The 18,430-nt window shown below is 38.1% G+C and overlaps 1 protein-coding gene across 6 annotated transcripts in view; it reads right to left on the bottom strand.

The window, feature by feature from the left end:
• NEK10 (NIMA related kinase 10) overlaps positions 1 to 18,430 on the bottom strand; it is a 119,517-nt gene that overhangs the window by 75,958 nt on the left and 25,129 nt on the right. For all 6 annotated transcript variants that reach the window (XM_052797737.1, XM_052797701.1, XM_052797729.1 and 3 more), the window contains 7 exons: positions 17,030 to 17,094; positions 15,541 to 15,643; positions 15,301 to 15,429; positions 14,617 to 14,754; positions 13,209 to 13,254; positions 12,468 to 12,589; positions 12,167 to 12,269 (listed from right to left, as the gene is read on the bottom strand). In XM_052797737.1, the coding sequence (XP_052653697.1) occupies positions 12,167 to 12,269; positions 12,468 to 12,589; positions 13,209 to 13,254; positions 14,617 to 14,754; positions 15,301 to 15,429; positions 15,541 to 15,643; positions 17,030 to 17,094 (706 nt within the window). The remainder of the gene's footprint in view (positions 1 to 12,166; positions 12,270 to 12,467; positions 12,590 to 13,208; positions 13,255 to 14,616; positions 14,755 to 15,300; positions 15,430 to 15,540; positions 15,644 to 17,029; positions 17,095 to 18,430) is intronic.

Below are 18,430 nucleotides of genomic sequence, written 5' to 3'. Positions count from 1 at the left end.
TTATGTTAATATAAGTGCCTTTTGTGTAATTATCAGGTAGTCTTTCACAAAATCGTCACACAGTCTTTAGAGTTTATATTTTTAATCTAAATTCCGTGCTAACAGTTGAAGTTTATTTTTTTCAATTCAATACTCTACTGCTGCCTCCACACAACAATGCAGCTAAGATACATTGCACTTTATTAACTCCAAGGACAGAGAGCAAGAGAAAATCATTGTACTTGTTTAAGTCTGTTAATTAATTTTGTATTGTAATACTACTTCAGAATTGGGAAGATTTGTGTGGTAAATAACACTGTTTAAAATATTTTAAGGCTCCTCTTCTACTGGGACAGAGCCCACAGCATTCCTATTCCAATTTTTTTTTACAGCGAGATAGTTCATAAACATTTTAGTTCAAAATGTTTCTACTCATCAAAAAAAGCTGCAGATCAGATGAAACACAGGTGAGAAAAATTAGTTTCTGTTGGCTCTTGCGCAGTGAGAACCTCAAGGGTCTGAAAAGGAGAAGATCTCTTATTCAGAAAGGGCCTCTGAGAAGAAGGCCAAACCTAGGTACCTAGGCCACAGATCATTTTTCTTTGAATAAAATATTCAAAGAACAACTAGCTCTGCAGTACTTTGAAAATATAAGTAGAAAGAATGCTAAATTAACAGGATTACTGAGAAGCTTCCCTTTTGCCCTTGAGTTAAGACAGCCCTCAGGCAGTTCACTCCAGGGAATATTAATCCCAAAAGGACCAGAGGTTTTTGCAATGTTGATACTTCCCTGAATTAATTGGGATGAATCATTCTAAATTCCCTCCTTTGGAATCCTTCACATAATATTCTATGGAGAAGGAGTATTAAGACATTACATCAACCAGTAAATTCAGTTCCTAGTGCTTGAAAGATTTAGGAAAGGAAAGTGGAGAGCTGGACATCTCGGTTCTGGAAGTAGCACATTGTTTTAATACAACATTAGTGATTATCTGGAAAAAAGAAAGCAAGTGAAAAATCAGCCAGATAGAATAAATATAGTCTCTTCCTTTTAGGCTTGGGTCCTCAGAAACAGAGGGAAAAAAACCTGTTTCACAGGCAATAACTTTTTCCAAATTCTGCTAAACCATCTTGACACCAGCAAGAAGCTCCTAAATACAACTGGTGCTGCCAGAGCTAAGGAATGTAAAGCACAGGACAATCAGCTTTAAACATAAATGCTTTTTCTTAGCTTTTTCAAGCCTATAATACAGAATTGAATGAAAAGGAACCTGCAAATATTGAACTGCATCGAACTAGTAAAATTGCTTCTTTTAATTTATTTAGGCATCTGTCTGCAGCTTATAAACTGGTCTACAACTTCTAATATTCCAGGATTCTTTATTTGGTATTTGATGCCAAAAGGTGCTACAATAACTAACAAACAAACGAAATCATTTCTGAGAACTGCAAGAGGCCTGCCTTCCATACCATTAAATGAAGATATAACCAAATATAAAGATGACCCTTATTAATGGGTATTCATTGTTTCAGCTGTGAACTGAGGCTTGACTAATGAGGACCCATTGCAACAATTCATATTTGGCAATTTCCTGAAACACCTTAACAACATAGCAGTATGTCTTTTAGAAGCTGGAACAGAATTGAGAGAGAAAGATAACTCAGTACTTGCTCAACTTCTTATGAACTTTACCCAAGTGTCAGCTTTTAGCACAGAGAGTGAGCTACATAAATCTTTGATCTGATCTAGTGATTCTTATGATCTTACCAGTCACTTCTAAAATTCAAAATCCTACTTATTAAAGGAATTATTCTTCCTGAACCATCTCGATTTACTACAGTTAATCCATCCAGTGGTACACCAAGCATTAAGACATAGCTCTTAAGTACAGGAACAGGCCCTTCCTCAGAAGCTAGACCTAACCAATTCACACATATCTGATCTGATCATATCTGATATGATCCTATCATATCTGATCTGATCACAACTCTCACCAATTTCAGAATGAAATACAAAACTTACAGCTTCCAAATATTTTCCTACAGCTTCCATTCTCACACAAAAAAGCAACCTACGAATTAACAGAAGTGTTGAGTACTTGCTGGAAGGAACTATATCAATGCTGACAATATCATGATAAGTATCAATAGAATAAAGGTAGCCAGAGAAAAATGGAAAAGCCCTTAGAGAAAGTGATAGCTTTGTAAACCAGTAAATTAGATGAACCAAAACAAAGGCTGGTAAGATTAAAGGCAAAGAGATAGCACAAAACAGGAGGAAGGGAGAGGGCAGGCAGGCCATCCTGCCACCGCCAACACCAGGATGCAGAAGTGCATGCTGCATCAGTCCATCCAAAGGGGAAATTATAAACCCATCTTAGTGATTCAGAGCAAGAGTCTACAAGAAAGATGAGCTAGTAACCCTCTGCCCTAAAAAAGACCAGTCCTGCCCCTCTCTTGCACTGTCTCTGGAAACCAGCTCATCTGGCACTTGTGTCTTGATGAGCTTAGCTCACTTTTTCTAGGCTAGTTTCATGTTGCTTTAATCTAGTCCCAGACCTGATATTGCAGTCCTAAATTCATTTAATTGTCTACCACTTGTTGCCCTCTGCAGTTTTTCAATTGTCGTGGCTTAAACCTACCTGGCAACAAAGCACCATACAGGTGCTCGCTCACTCTGCCCCGTCCTCACTCTGGTGGGATGGGGAAGAGAATCAGAAAGGAGGAAGAAAAAAAAAAAAAAATAGAACCTTGTGGGTTGAGATAAGGACAGTTTACTGTGACAACACAATGAGAGAAGTTACAACAACAACAATGGTGCTAATAAAAGAACATACAAAATGAGCAATGCACAGTGCAACTGCTCACCACCCAGAACCCGACGCTCTGCCACTTCCCACCCCAAGAGAGAAAGTCTCCCCCCAGCCCACTCCCCAGTTATATACTGAGCATGATGTCGCATGGTATCGAATAGCCCCTTGGCTAGTTCACGTCAGCTGTCCTGGCTGTGCCCCCTCCCAGTTTTCTGTGAAAATTAACTCTATTCCAACTGAAACCAGGACATTATCCACCCCTTATTCTAAACCATCCACATCATGCCCTGATCCTACACTTTCCAATTAATCACCACCACTTTCCCTGTCTCTGATATATATATATATATATGTACACCCACACATATGAATAGCATTCCCTTAGTCTATGGGCCATCCCTCTAATGTGGCCAACGATTTTATTTAATCCATGACTTCGGGGCTCCATCTGTTGTAACAGTCCTTCAGGGTAGGAGAGATGGCGTGTGGTGGATTGTTGCATGCTGCCTCTGGAACTTGCGGCTGTTGTATTTGACGCAACCCATGCCCATGGTCTGTGGATTGAAGATGTCAATCTTGAGGAAATTGCTGGATACCAGTTCAAGTTCCATCACTGCTGCACTTCGCTTGGTTTCAAAGTCCATCCTTCAGTCATTTGGGTAATTCTTACTGCAATACCCTTGATAAGGCATATAGCCACTATAGACATGATGATATACAGTGGCAGGTTATTTAGAAATTAACATCATACAGCCTAATTCACTGGCTATTCTCTTCCAAAATCAAATCTCCTTGAAGTACACATCAAACTTCCCCATCCTGCCGCATCACACACCAAGTGCGCCTAGGTCCTTGAGCAAAAGCAATCCCACAGATGGGTTTGTCTCTGCCTGAGGCAGGACTAACCCAGACTGTCTTCCCTAACATACCCTTCATGTGCACTACAGGGACTTTATCTCCTTCTGCAGTATGTGGAAGTCTTGGTTGGGCAGGGCCAGCCCGATTGGCAAATCCTCTAGTATTAACCAACCAGGTGGCTTTTGCTAAATGTGTATCCCAATGTTTGAAAGTCCCACCCCCGCCATTACTCTCAGTGTAGTTTTTAGCAGTCCCTTGTATTGTTTGATTTTCCCAGAGACTGGTGCATGATAGGGGATATGATACACCCACTCAATGCCATGATCTTTAGCCCAGGTATCTGTGAGGTTGTTTTGGAAGTGAGTCCCATTGTCCGACTCAGTTCTTTCTGGGTTGCCGTGTTGCCATAAAACTTGTTCTTCAAGGCCCAGGATAGTGTTCTGGGCAGTAGCGTGGGGCACAGGGTATGTTTCCAGCCATCCAGTGGTTGCTTCCACCATTGTAAGCACATGGCGCTTGCCTTGGCGGGTTTGTGGGAGTGTGATACAGTCAATTTGCCAGGCCTCCCCGTATTTATAATTTCAGCCATTGCGCTCCATGCCACAGGGGCTTTAACCGCTTGGCTTGCTTAATTGCAGCACATGTTTCACATTCATGGATAACCTGCATGATAGAGTCCATGGCCAAGTCCACCACTTGATCACGAGCCCATCTATATGTTGCACCTCTTCCCTGATGACCTGAAGCATCACGGGCCCACCAAGCTAAAAATAGCTCACCCTTACATTGCCAGTCCAGATCCACCTGAGCCATTTCAAACTTGGCAGCCTGATCCATCTGTTGGTTAATGTTCTTCAGTGGCCCGACTCTTGGGTACATGAGCATCTATGTGACATACTTTTACAACCAGATTCTCTAGCTGAACAGCAATACCTTGCCACAGTGCAGCAGCCCAGATGGGTTTGCCTCTGCGCTGCCAGTTGCTCTGCTTTCATTGCTGTAACCACCCCCACAGGGCATTTGCTACCATCCATGAGTCAGTACAGAGATAGAGCACTGGCTACTTTTCTCTTTCAGCAACGTCTAAAGCCAACTGAATGGCTTTCACTTCCACAAATTGACTCAATTCACCTTCTCCTTCAGCGGCTCCAGCAACTTGTCATATAGGACTCCATACAGCAGCCTTCCACCTCTGATGCTTTCCCACAATGCAACAGAACCCGTCAGAGAACAGGGCATATTGCCTCTCATTTTCTGACAGTTTATTATACAGTTGGGCCTCTTCAGCACACGTCACCTCCTCCTCTGGCGATATTTCAAAATCTTTGCCTTCTGGCCAGTCCGTGATCAATTCCAAAGTTCCTGGGTGATTGGGGTTTCCTATGCAAGCTCGTTGTGTGATCAATGCAACCCACTTACTCCACGTGGCATCAGTTGCATGATGTGTAGAGGAGACCCTCCCTTTGAACATCCAGCCCAGCACTGGCAGTCGGGGTGCTAAGAGGAAAATTAACTCTATCCCAACCAAACCCAGGACAGCAATGCAGGAATAAAATTGGCATTAGAGAGACAACTCCCTCATCCCCCTAAAATAACAAACCCCCTCATTTTGACTGTTAGATTGTCCCACCTTCCTGAAAAATAAAAATTACCTTTTTGGACCAAACATAAAACAAACAATGGTTATTTTGTAGTACAGCTGAAGAAAACCCCAAATGCTAGTGGATTACACATTTCCAGGAAGAAGCAGTGTTGGAGCTTTAACAACACCAGTGGAAAGATCCATCTACCTGCCCAAAAAAAGAGTTGTCCGTTTCTGCAAAATAACGGTTGTTTTCACCTGCACATGTAACTTTGGAAAAATGATATTTTTTCCAGTTTTAAACACTACTTTAATTTTTTCATGTTCACGTGAATTACATGCATATCACCACTACAATTTATTGTACCATCCTAATACATGAGAGTTTGTAAACTAAGGGGAATGGTAGGTTCACCAATCTAGCAAACAAGTTTTCTAAAATAAAATTTCCATGGTAATAGTTTTTGGTGCTTTGTCTACTGTGCAACCTCAAGTGACATAATTTCTTTACAGGTAATTTCTCCAATGGTTGGAAGCTGGGCATCCTTCACTGAAGATGAAGATTCTTTTTAAGTCAGTTGAAAGACAATAAAAAATTAACAAACTTTCACCATTAGATGGATCTTTATAAACTATGACTAGACATGCAATTTCACCAGCAATTCAATACCAATACTCATATCCCTCCACGGTATTATTATATCTGACTAGATTTTGTACTGTAAACATTAAGCCTCTGTATATCAAGAACCTAGAAAACTAAATGTTATTTTAATTATTTTTTTAAAATTCATTAAAAAATACTCAAACAACCATGCAAGACAGTGTCACGACCCAGACTGGACAGACCAGGGAGTTGTGTTTAATTCGAAATTCCCTCGGGCTAAATTAAGGTGAAACGACACCAAACGATCAGTTAAAGATTTTATTCATGACAGAAGCAAACTGAACTGGGGAGGCGTGGTAGTAGGTGGCACGGTTTCTCACAACAGGAATTGGCATAGGACCACTTCTGTAAACCGTGTAACCATATACATTGCTCCAGGGACTAAGGAGATCCCTCCCGTTGAGTCACCAGGTTCAGAGCAGACTCCCTTGCTTTCCAGACTCCTCCTCAGAGAAGGGTCTAGGGGCGGCTGGATCTACTCTTAGTCTCAGACTTGGTCAACGGTTTATATCTTGAAACAGATGAGGTGTAGGGATTGTGGAAAAGGAAAAGGAAAGAGAGAAGAAGACGGAGAGAGAAAAAGGAAGAGAGAAAGATTTCACCAGTCCTGGGTCCAGCGCTGGTTCAGTCAGCCGAGGTGTCCAGTCAGCTCAGGGGTCCAGTCCCGGTGGGCTTGTGCGCCCAGGGCTTCAGTTTGTGTACTTTTATCATCCTTGCCCCTCCTTCGGGCGGGCACCCAAACTTGTCAGGTTAATGAGCAGTTTGTGAGCCTTTGTGCTTGGGGGTCGTTTGGGGAGTAACTTCTCCTTCCCTGCAGACATGGCCATTGTTTGATCTTTGTATCAGAACAGCTTATCAGAACAGGGAGCTGCGCACCCTCCAGCACGCCCTCCCCCTCTTGTTGCTGATGTCTGAGCTGATGGGCTTTTCACCTTGGCTCCTTGCTGTGCAGGGTTTGTCTTTAAGCAGAACTTGCCCCACCACAATGTTTGAGACATTAACTCTTTCAGTCTCTCACAGACAGTCCTCAAATAGGAAGAAAAATTAACACAAAATGATGTAGTCATAATCCTTTAGATTCTGAAACACCCTTCTTCACTTGTTTTCACTTGTTTACATTGTGTTTAGGGTAGGAGAGTAAGTGATAATGAAGTAAGATTGTTTCAGAAAACATTAACATGCTAGGGAAGAGAGCATGAAGGCAAGAGAGAACTACAAAAAAATGAGTAGGCTGACTTGACTAGTATCTGAACCTCCTACAGAATGATCTCTTCAACTTTCATAATAGCTGAATTAAAAAAGCTTTCTGAATCTTAGCAGTCTCTTTAAATGAGCACTTTAGTTATCTGCAATGTTTTTTTCTCTTTTTATTGACAGAATCTGTTTTTTCATTTGCCATTTTATTTCACAAATATTTCACCTAGTAAATTGATCTTCTAAAGTAAAAAGAGGAAAATTTTCCAGATGCTACATCGTAACAACACTGATCTCATATTTGTTGTCTTAATTTATATTTGAACCCTATTTGAAAATGCCATTATTTTTTCCTAAAATCAAATATGCACACGAAGACCAAAAGCAAAGCAAAAAAAAGAGGATGAATGAAGTATCAAATTCACTACATGTGTGAACTTCAGACCTACTCAGGTCAGATTTTCACTATGTCCTTATTGAACAGTTTCTTCTTCTACCCTGAAAGGCTCAGGATGAGACAAAATCACTTTGCTTTTCTTCAGCAAGTTTGCAACTGTAATCAAGAAATTTGTCAGCAACTTACTGAGTAACAGTGATCTGGAAGACAAAAATATAACTTTATTTTCCTTAAAAGCGTATTCAAAATCAAGATAATTTGCAATTTAATCACCAGTAGTACATACTTATTCTACTCTTTTCCATCGATAGGATGGGAACAGAATTAATTTCTCATCATTCCCAAATACACGTTCTAGCTATTCTATCATTCTCCTTTCTGTGTCCTAATATAAATGCTTCATAAACTCACTCTACTGTGTCAGTTTTGTGACGCTTGTAACTTCTGCATGAAGAACATTAGCATTGATCCACATCTAAAACTGAGATTTGTAGAGATATGTGATTGTGCTATTAATCCACCAATAGTGTCCAGAATGTTTGATTTACAGTGTGTATGCAAACAAGTGGGGAAACTCCACTCAGCCTATTTTGGAAGCTTTGAAAATAAAGTAGTACAAGCATTTCCTTGAATCTTAGTATGAAGGGTAGCAATTCTGATAATGAAGACTGGTTAAATGAGCCATATAATCTGCAAAAAAACTAGCACTGATCCAAGTGACTGCAAAATGTAGTGACTAACACACAACAGATGCTAGTTACATCCACTTTACCTCAGGGCCACTGCTTCTCTGGGCATGGGACAGAATCAAGAGCCAATAGGTCTTATAAAAAGTGCACTCAAGCAAGTATTCTGAATTACAAAATTAACAGGTAGCTTTTCTCCAGCATCCAGCAACTACTCGAACTTTTCAAGTCCCATTCGCTTAACCACTCTGACACTTCATGGCTGCCTGCTATGATTAGAAGTATATCAGACAGGTGAGTTGTCTCAAAACTAGTATTCTGCTGCTATATAATCCTAGGTTTCAGTCCCATACAGATCCTTTCTGCTGCTATTCCATAATGTGTACTAAACATTAAACAGAGCATGCCACTCCAGAGAGCATATGGAACCCTTCACAATTCTCCTTGATATCAGACCTGAAAGGTGTCAAAGTGATTCCATATGGCCAGCCCTCTTTGACCATCAAAATCTAAACCTTGCTGCAACTAGATGACACTGAGGAAAAGTGATGATCTACAGAGTCTTCTACTTTGTCCTGCAAACAGATGCAGCTATGGAGCTCTAGACAGAAATATGCTGTGCTAGAAACAAAATACAGCTGCAGTAAAATATAGCTGCAATAAAAGCAGATACACATTTTCAATTCAGAAAACTGTAACTTCTCAATGACTTATATAAAAAGGCTGGGTAGATTAACCTGAGAGCCACAGATAATATTGGTTCAATGAATCTCTAAAACCCTACACAAAACAACTTTGATTCAGGCTGTGCCTAAAATTCTACCTTTTTGAGTGTGTCAGAAATTATAAATCAGACATTCAACCTGACCAGAGATACACAGTTTCAGTAACACTATTCTATCGATTTAGAATGAGATCTTTTATGAAATTGCAGGTTAGCATGATTTAATATTTATATTTTTGTAGCATTTGTAGCTCAACCAATTACAATTAAATGCTGTACCAACATAAGAGATGGTAGTCATGGCCCCCTTCCTATCAAATTTATGTCAGAGATGAAACAGAGCAAATGAATAGGGTGGGCAGTTCCAGAGACTATGTAACAACAGTATGCTTAAAGTTCTCTACAGTCAGAAACAGAGATCTTATATCACCACTAGCCTGGCTAGGATCAGACTGTAAATGTCTGTTTCCATATGCAACAACACACAACTTAAAAGAGCCTGAAAAACACTGGGATAATTCAGATGTAATTGACATGTAAAAGATGTCATGGGAAACACAAAGGGAGTTATATAATCTTCACATTAGAATGAAGCATCTCCTGGGCTTAGGACTTTCATTTGTATCTTGAATAAGTTTAAAAACTCAACAGTAAACAAAGACCTGGATAAGGATAGTGTCTAATCACACTCAGTATTTAAGAAAAAGAAAATACAGTGTGACTATACAGATTCAGAAATTCTTCCTACTATTACCTCAGGTATTCTTTTTTCAGTAAAACCTAGAGATGATATTCAGAGACCACCTCTAGAAAAGATCCCTCATCACTTAATCTTACATTGTGCCAGGCTGGTTGCAGAGTTCTCTGCCTGTATGAATTCTAGTTTTCAGCCACCTCTCACTGTAGGTCCCTGCCTACCAAGTTCTGCTGGAATTGTTCTACAAGAGCCACTTGTAGAACATTTCTCCATGAATTCATGACAAGCAAGCATAATTCTTCAGCAGGTTTATTTTTTTCTGTGCTGACAGTGCTCTCCCACACTATGCACTCCTTTCCTTTCCAACCAACGTAAACTCAGAAACTGTATGAGAGGTGTTCATGGAATTTGGAATGTAAGTGGCTCAGTTCTCACATACATGGTGAAGAAACGCCTACCTGTGGGTCCCAGAACTTTCTTAAAGCAGTTCATTGTTGGGGCCGCTGCATAGCCATGCACAGTACAGAATGAAAGTCTTAGCCTATAGAAGCACATTGCTCCAGTGTATTGCTCACTTTATTCTCTTTTTTTTTTTTAAATCAAAATCTACCATGAGAGTCTGAAACTAAGGCACCTCTTTAAAGACAACATATTTGAAGAACATTAGTTACAGCGGAATAAGCTGCCTTTGTTATATTGTCATAGCAAAAGATTAACAAGAGTTACTGTTTCCAGAAGGACTGATGAATGAAAAGAAAAAAGAGCAGTATTATAAGATATACAAGCTTCTTTTATAAAGCAAAATAATTTGGACCATTGGACGCCATATCTTTATTATATAGTCGCACAGCACTGTTTCACAGGTAGTCCACAGGAATATTATTCTAGTTAGATCAAGACAGGTTTTGGACAGTTCTGAGATTTGAAAGACTCCAGAAAATTGAACTCTCTCTTTAGCATGACTGTGCAGCTTGTAAACACAGAACTACAGTTCTGAGTAGATCTTAGAGCAGACCTTCTCCTTTTACAAAAGCTGATAGGTTAAATTCACTGCAGAGACAGATTTAAGATTTCTCAATATTTGAGCATATGCTTCCACCTTCATCTGACATTTTGTATTAACTTTCATCTAGAACCACTTGAAATTCTCAAATGGATAGTACACCTGTCCACAAATACTGTGAGATATAATTATGAAGATCGCAAATGCTCCAGTCTTTGGCATACATGGACTGTATGAGTTAGGCATAATACCACAGCATGCACCAATACAGTACATATTTAGTATCGCCAGACAAAAGTAAATTATTCTTAATTTCATTAAGGTTGTAAAACAACAAGGCTCAGTGAAATTCAGAAGTAATAGGTAAAAGGTCTTCAGCTCCCTCTGAAAATTCAATGTACACTGGTACTAATGAAAGTACTAAATAAAGTGTTTGTTTAAATACTGCAATAGTTTCAAACCAATCACCGTAGAAATGGTCAAAATAAGTTTCAGTTCTTCCAATTTTCCTCCACTCCTGTAAATCTTTGACAGAAATATAAATGCTTTTCAAGGGCAATTTTGAGCTTACATTTGAAAGTACATTTACACTTCTTTATATCTAGATTGGACCAGAGATAAGGCAAACGTGTTAAATCAAGACAAGAGTGCCCCTCAGTGGCAGTATGTCGATATAAAATACAACTATATGATACTTTACAATAATATTCTGAATATTTTTTCATCACTCAGGGACAAATGCTCCATTAAATCACCTTCTTTCAAAACTGTATCATTACTAAGAATCATAGTTTTTTAGCCCATACAACTTAATAATGAATGAATTTAAGTATGTACATCATCAGGTATAAACATTTACTATAAAACAACAGTTGCTAAATATATTTGCCTATTATAGCTGAGTGTTTTGTGGTTGGGTGTGTGCATATGTCTACACTTCCCTGTTATTTTTAAAGAAGATATTGATTTTTGCATAAAGACTTCTCACAACATTTCTGCAGTATTCAAATTGTTTATTTAGTTCTGTGTCATGAGCAGTAAGAAAGCATGCAGTGGTTCTTTGAGAACTTTAAAAACTACAGTATCTGCACTGCCTGTAAGGCTTGCTGTGTGTACCTGGTTGTATTAATTCACTCAAAGAGTAAAACTTTGTCATACTTTGTACTGTTCACACATATACTGCTTTCAAAGCCTATTCTGAAACCTGCCTAGGCTCCTTCCTCCACACTGTGGAGATTATAGAAGTATACATCAAGACTATTCAGTACTACAGGTTCAGACAAACAGCACCTCACTGCAGCTGATCACTGGGAACAACTGATGGATACTATACAATTGCATGGTAGAACTGGAATAGAACAGATGACTGTTATAGTTTGTATGTTCATTAGCACTTGTTACCTAATCTGGTTATCTCAATATTCTTGCTGATTTAAATAAAAACAAGCCTTGAAGCGTAACTATGGTTTAATTTTTTTAGGGCCAAATCAGCTCCTCCATTTCAGTAAAGAAATTCTACTCATGTAATCATGGGAAATTCTCTTCAAGTAAAGTAGTTCAACTTACTAATTGTAACTTTGTCTTCATCCCCCAGCATGACATTGTTTGGAGTGAGATCTCGATGAACAATCCTTTTCTCTTTATGCAAATAACGAAGAGCTAGACAAAGCTTAAAAACAAACAGAAAGAGCCTTACAAAGATTCTTAACTACAACCTAAATAAAGGCACATAAAATTAAATTCATATCTGATATTAGTGCCTGATATAATAAGCATTACTTTGTCATTTATTAGCCTAACAAACATAAATGGTGCTACTAATTACATGCAGGAAAGTCCTAGTAACAAAAAAGAGAGATGCCCTTACTTGGATAAATATATGCCATATTCTTTCTTCTGTAAACTGTTGTTGCTTTTCTTTCAAAGAGTGAAAGTGTTCTTCCAATGGCACTCCCTCTATGAGTTCCATGACTATGTATAATCTGTCATCTACATGAAAGAAAATTAATTAGTAGAACATTACATTTATACAGTAGGCACTTGAAAATGGAGTATTTGAGGTTAAAATACATTTTAAAAGCTGTTATTTTTTTACTTTTTAAAAATTTATTTGTAGAGACAAATACATTTTAATCATAGTTCTATTCCTTGTTATTCCATTTTTTCCTCAATTTATATCACAGAAACTGTAAGGAATTCACTGCCTGATAATCACTCAGCAGACAGGTGTATGTAGCTAACTCTTTATAAAAAAGAAAATTAAGACAATACAGCTGAGCAATCTATATCATTCATTCTACTAGTCACAATAGCTTTTCTCCCTACTTAGTATTCCAGTTGTAAATTTTGGATCTTTATAGGATGAGAATGATGCTTTCTACATGTTTACATTGCATCTAGTTTTACTGATAGATAAACAAATATAAATATTATTTCTCACCATTTTTTCAATTTTAAAGGAATATAAGCCTGTCTGAACTGTAGCAGTTCTTGAAGAAAATATTACCATTTATTGCTCAAATTTGACACACTCCTTCCAAGCAGTTTTATTATATATTTCTATTTCTTCATTATGTACAATGTGTTAATTCTCTGCATTTATACTTACTTTCCAAGAAGGTTCTATAATACCGTACAACATTTGGATGATAAAGCTACAATGAGGAAAGAAATGTAGATGTTTAGAATAGTTAAACTGATGGCACAGGATTTATGTTTAGTTACACATTGGAAGGAAGGATTCCACAAACCTACTTACAAACTGCAGTGCAGTAGACCTTCACTGCTACCCCAAACACAGAGAAGTGTTGCACATTACTAGAGCAACCAGGAGGAAAATACAGCATGATTCCTATCCACTCTCCCCTTAATTGAAAGGGAGTAAATGAAGTTTGAAGACAGGCAATTACACCCGCATCAAAGTATTGGCTTTCTTAGGCTAAGAACACTAATGATCAGTCTGTTTTTTTAATTTTCAATTACAAAAAAGACTACCTTCTCACTCTACTTTAAACCCCAGAATTCATTAAATGGAACAAAGACTCATCAGTTTTCTCTCACAATCTTAATTTACAGAATCCCTGAAAAAAGTTCAAATACTGCCAACACAGAAAGTAAGAATCTTTAGTAACAAGCATTTGCACTGCTGCTAACACTACAGTAAGAAGGTTTTCAATATTGGCAGCATTCAGGTAAAAGGGGCCAATATTGTACTGATTGGACAAAAATACTAACAGCAGCTGGAAGCCATGCTATACAGAATCATAGAATCATTTATGTTGGAAAAGACCTTTAAGATCATCGAGTCCAACCATTAACCTAGCACTGCCAAGGCCATCACTAAACCATGTCCCTAAGCGCCACATCTACATGTATTTTAAATACCTCCAGGGATGGTGACTCAACCACTTCCCTGGGGAGCCTGTCCCAATGCTTGACAACCCTTTTGGTGAAAAAATTTTTCCTAATATCCAATCTAAACCTCCCTTGCCGCAACTTGAGGCCATTTCCTCTTGTCCTATTGCTCGTTACTTGGGAGAAGAGACTGACACCCACCTTGCTACAACCTCCTTTCAGGTAGCTGTAGAGAGCGATAAGGTCTCCCCTCAGCCTCCTCTTCTCCAGGCTAAACAACCCCAGTTTCCTCAGCCACTCCACATAAGACTTGCACTCCAGGCTGCTCACCAGCTTGATTGCCCTTCTTTGGACACACTCCAGCACCTCAACGTCTTTCTTGCAGTGAGGGGCCCAAAACTGAACACGGTATTCGAGGTGCAGCCTCACCAGTGCCAAGTACAGAGGGACAATTGCTTCCCTAGTCCTGCTGGCCACTGATACAAGCCAGGATGCTATTGGCCTTCTTGGCCACCTGGGCACACTGCTGGCTCATATTCAGGCATGTGTCGACCAACACCCCCAGGTCCCTTTCTGCCAGGCAGCTTTCTATATGAGAATTCACAGTTAATAATGCTAACAGCAGAATGCCCACACATGTAACTGGAGTCCACGAGACATACCTGCTCTTTGATGATGGTTAATTCAGAGACAATGCTCTTTACACTGCTGTCTCTGTCTTTTTTGTCCTTTCCAAATGCTGGATTGTGTAAATTGACTTCTTTCATTGCCAAGAGATGTTGTCCGTTATGTTTTCTGACCTACGAAAAAGATAAAACCCTTGTGAAATTAATACAGGATGGGGATAGAATGGATATTATTATGGCTACCAGATTAGTTATCAGAGTCCAAACCTGTCTCACAACAGTTATAATCATAGCTTTTTCTGTGTATGCTGTGATTAGCCAAAAGAACTGTAGTCCCACAATACAGGTTAGCAGTACACTGCTGAACTTATCACAGTGTTTGAAGTAACATTATCTGTGCCCAGTGTTGCTTTTCAAATAAAACATGCTTGAATTTCTGTGGGTTTACACAGATTCGTTAGCCTTTGCAACAGACAGAAATGTTCTTTGTGTTTAAAGTAAAAGTAGGAAACCTAAGAGATACACTGGTCAATCTTATAAATACAAGAGGGGACGAACAAAATCACAGTAAATACTAACAAGCCCAGATCCATAAAGGCCTTTTCGTACCTGCATTCCCCTACTGAAATTCAAAGGATGGTAGTGCCTAGAAGAGGTATTAGAGCCTCTTCATGAAGCCTCCCCTCAAACCTGTACATTAATACTAAAAGGGAAGTTTACCTTATATACGCTTCCAAAAGCTCCACTGCCAAGGTGCTCTAAAATTGCATAATTGCCTATAAGTTTTGTAGGTGCCTTATTCTGATTCATGCTCTCAATATTTTCAGCAATTTGCTTCAATTCATCCTCCTGGTTATACATTAAATGACAAATAAATAAACATAAAATATTTCATGCCTTTCTTGTGCTAAAAATGAGCAAAGAATACAGCTTCTTCAAGCTATAAAGGTTTTTACTTACCTTTAATAAATTTAGCTTTGATACCAACTGTTCATAAGCACTGATATCACGCACATAATGTCCAATATCAATGAAGATTTCAAACAAGTCAGTAGGGAAAAGTCTACAAAGGTTTAAATTTTGATATATTTTAGAAACAGTGTACAGTAGCTATTAATATACAGCAGAGACTTTTCACTGTTTCTTATTACAACTTACTTTAGAACCTTCTAAATTATACACTTACTTTTTACTAATCTATTCAGATATTAACCCTCTAACATTACATATATAGGAGTTAAAGGACCTTTCAAAAGTCAGACTTCAGCCTGTATTGGTTGGGTATTAATGTAAATGCCAGTTCTCCAAACAAGTATAAGCCCCTTTAAAGTCAATGCACCTCCTGAGTTTCCAGTAATATTCCTGGTTTTTTTTTCTTATAGTACTTTATATTATGCTTGTTGTCACTTTACCTGAGTTCCTTCTTGTAATGCATTAAGTGATAGGATTAACATTTGTCTGCACTTAAAGAATCATTACACCCATCTTAGAATTTTTGTCCAAGAAGTCTAGTCTAAAAGATGAAAAGGACTGAGAAAAGCAAAAGCTAACAGATAGTAGGCAATATTTGATTAGTGACATGCTTAACTGAAGGTTTGTTTCTTTTTAAAGTTCTGGCAGAAGTAGAACTACAGAAAATTAAGGCATTTGGGAAAATACGAAAGACAGCAAATCAGTACAGATTTACCACTTTCAAAACTCGACACAAACCATGAACATTCATTACTAACTGGTGCCCTTTCAGTACAAAATCCACTTTTTAAAAGTAAAAATAAGGCAAAAGTTATATTTAGAATTCCAGTAATTTACGATACAGAATAAAATCATACTGAAACACTATTGACAGGCAGACCTTCTAGGCAGTGTGATTACTATCCTAATCCCACCAATCAAACTGTTAGGTTTTACACAGCCTTTGTAGCCAATCTGGTGACACTGTCATCTTGCTAGTGAAAATGGGTAATTGAGTAAAGACATTTTCTCCTTATTGATCCAAACCTTTCAGCAACATTCCTAAGTAAACCAGCTTGATGCAAAGTTATTCCCATGTGAAAGACTGGAGGGCTCAGAGAAAAAATTTACTGCTCCCAGGGCTGTAACTTGCAACTGCTAATCTTCAGGATAAAAGTATGGTTTATCTCCAACAGTACTAAATCTGTCCTCAACATATTTAAAACGTTGATTCATGAGGGAGGAAGGAACACCTACAGAGCTAGGTTCTCTGGCATACATACAATAGAAGTCCCCATACTGAACATCTAAATCTTGTAGGCTGGCACTGGTGCAATGAAGGAATGGCTATCTGTAGCTGTGCACAGGACAGAAGTTGCCCGTTACTATTTCTTATTGTTGAAAATAAATGACATTTAAAAAACATGCCTTTCCAACTGGAGTGATGAATTTTGAAAGCTATCCTAAAGGAGTTTCACAAAACATTTTGTTAACATACCTTTTAAAGATATGTCGATTTCTTTCCATACTGAAGAGAAATCTCAGGGCTCTGAAAGCATAGCACTACAGCAGGAAAAATACTTAAATTAATGACATTTATACACAAATGGAAAAGTCACTGATAAACATCAAGGATTCCCTTTGACTTTACACATTGGTAAACTTTGTACTTAAATGACTAGACGGATTATGTTATTAACCTGATAATGAAGAGAGTAAAAATATATTAAGTTCCTCCTGTATTTTAAAAGTAGGCAGGCCCATTTAGGGAGAAAAAAGTAAAAAAGAAAAGTGGGCGACTATAGCTATAGCACACCCTGAGGAACATCTAAGTCTTAATCATCTCTTTTTATCTGCAGATAGCCCAAGACTTGAGACCTGCTTTCTTCTCCAATGCTGAAAAAGGTAAATGTAATCAGTGGTTTTGTAATGATGCAGTAGAAACAGCATTATCCATTTTTTCTGAAAAATGCTGTGTGGAACACTGTAAGTTCTAACAGGGGACAAGAAAGAAAAGTGAGAAAGAGAGAATGGTCAACATTTTTTTTTTAATACTAAGTTCATCATATTTACAGAGACTTTTATGTACCTCAGTTTCTATCTTTATGTACCTTAGTTTCGATATGATCTCTACTGAAGAAAGTTTATTTTTAAAACAGCCACTAGCAGGTAGTTAATATGTATGTTTTTATGCAACTCATCTTTAATTCCATTTATCAAGAGTCAATAATATGGCACATATAAGGCTGACCAAACAAAGATGACTGTATAAAGTAAGCCAAAGGGAAATAAGGTATTGATATCTGAAACAATGCAAATAGTAAATGCTTTTAACATAATTTAGAATTACTTTATTGCATCAGTGACTAAAACACTACTACAGTCCAGTGTGATAATCCCTATTTAGACAATGGTAACTGTGTCTTAGTGATAACTGCAGAATTAATCTCCATCTTAAAAACAAATCTTTCAATATATAGAAAATGCATTAAATGAAGAAAATAAAGGCCAAATGCTACTTTTGAAGGAAGCAGGATACTTGAAATTTTACAGAAAAGGAATGTATGTTAATGCTGCTAAAAAGCTGTCTCTTTTACAGATGTTTCTTTTTAGTCCAAAGTAAACTCCCCATCCCAGGAGAAGGATGGTATATTATGATGTCTACCATTCCACTGAGAATCACAACTTAGCTGTACAAAATAACCCAGACCGGCTGGGCCATAGTTGCTACCTTGAAAGTTTTTCATTTTAGAGACTATATATAGATCTCACTGCAGAAAGCCCATCAGTGAAGGGACATGATAACAGATTAGTAATGTGATAAATATGTATTTTAAATGGCAATAATATTTGTCTTTCTCACAGCAGTATTGTGAGATTAATATTAAACATTTGTGAT

This window comes from Harpia harpyja, chromosome 1 (genome assembly GCF_026419915.1).
Source record: "Harpia harpyja isolate bHarHar1 chromosome 1, bHarHar1 primary haplotype, whole genome shotgun sequence".
NCBI lineage: Eukaryota > Metazoa > Chordata > Aves > Accipitriformes > Accipitridae > Harpia > Harpia harpyja.
The sequence above is the reverse complement of the archived record's forward strand: the minus strand, read 5'-3'. Positions and strand labels throughout refer to the sequence as shown.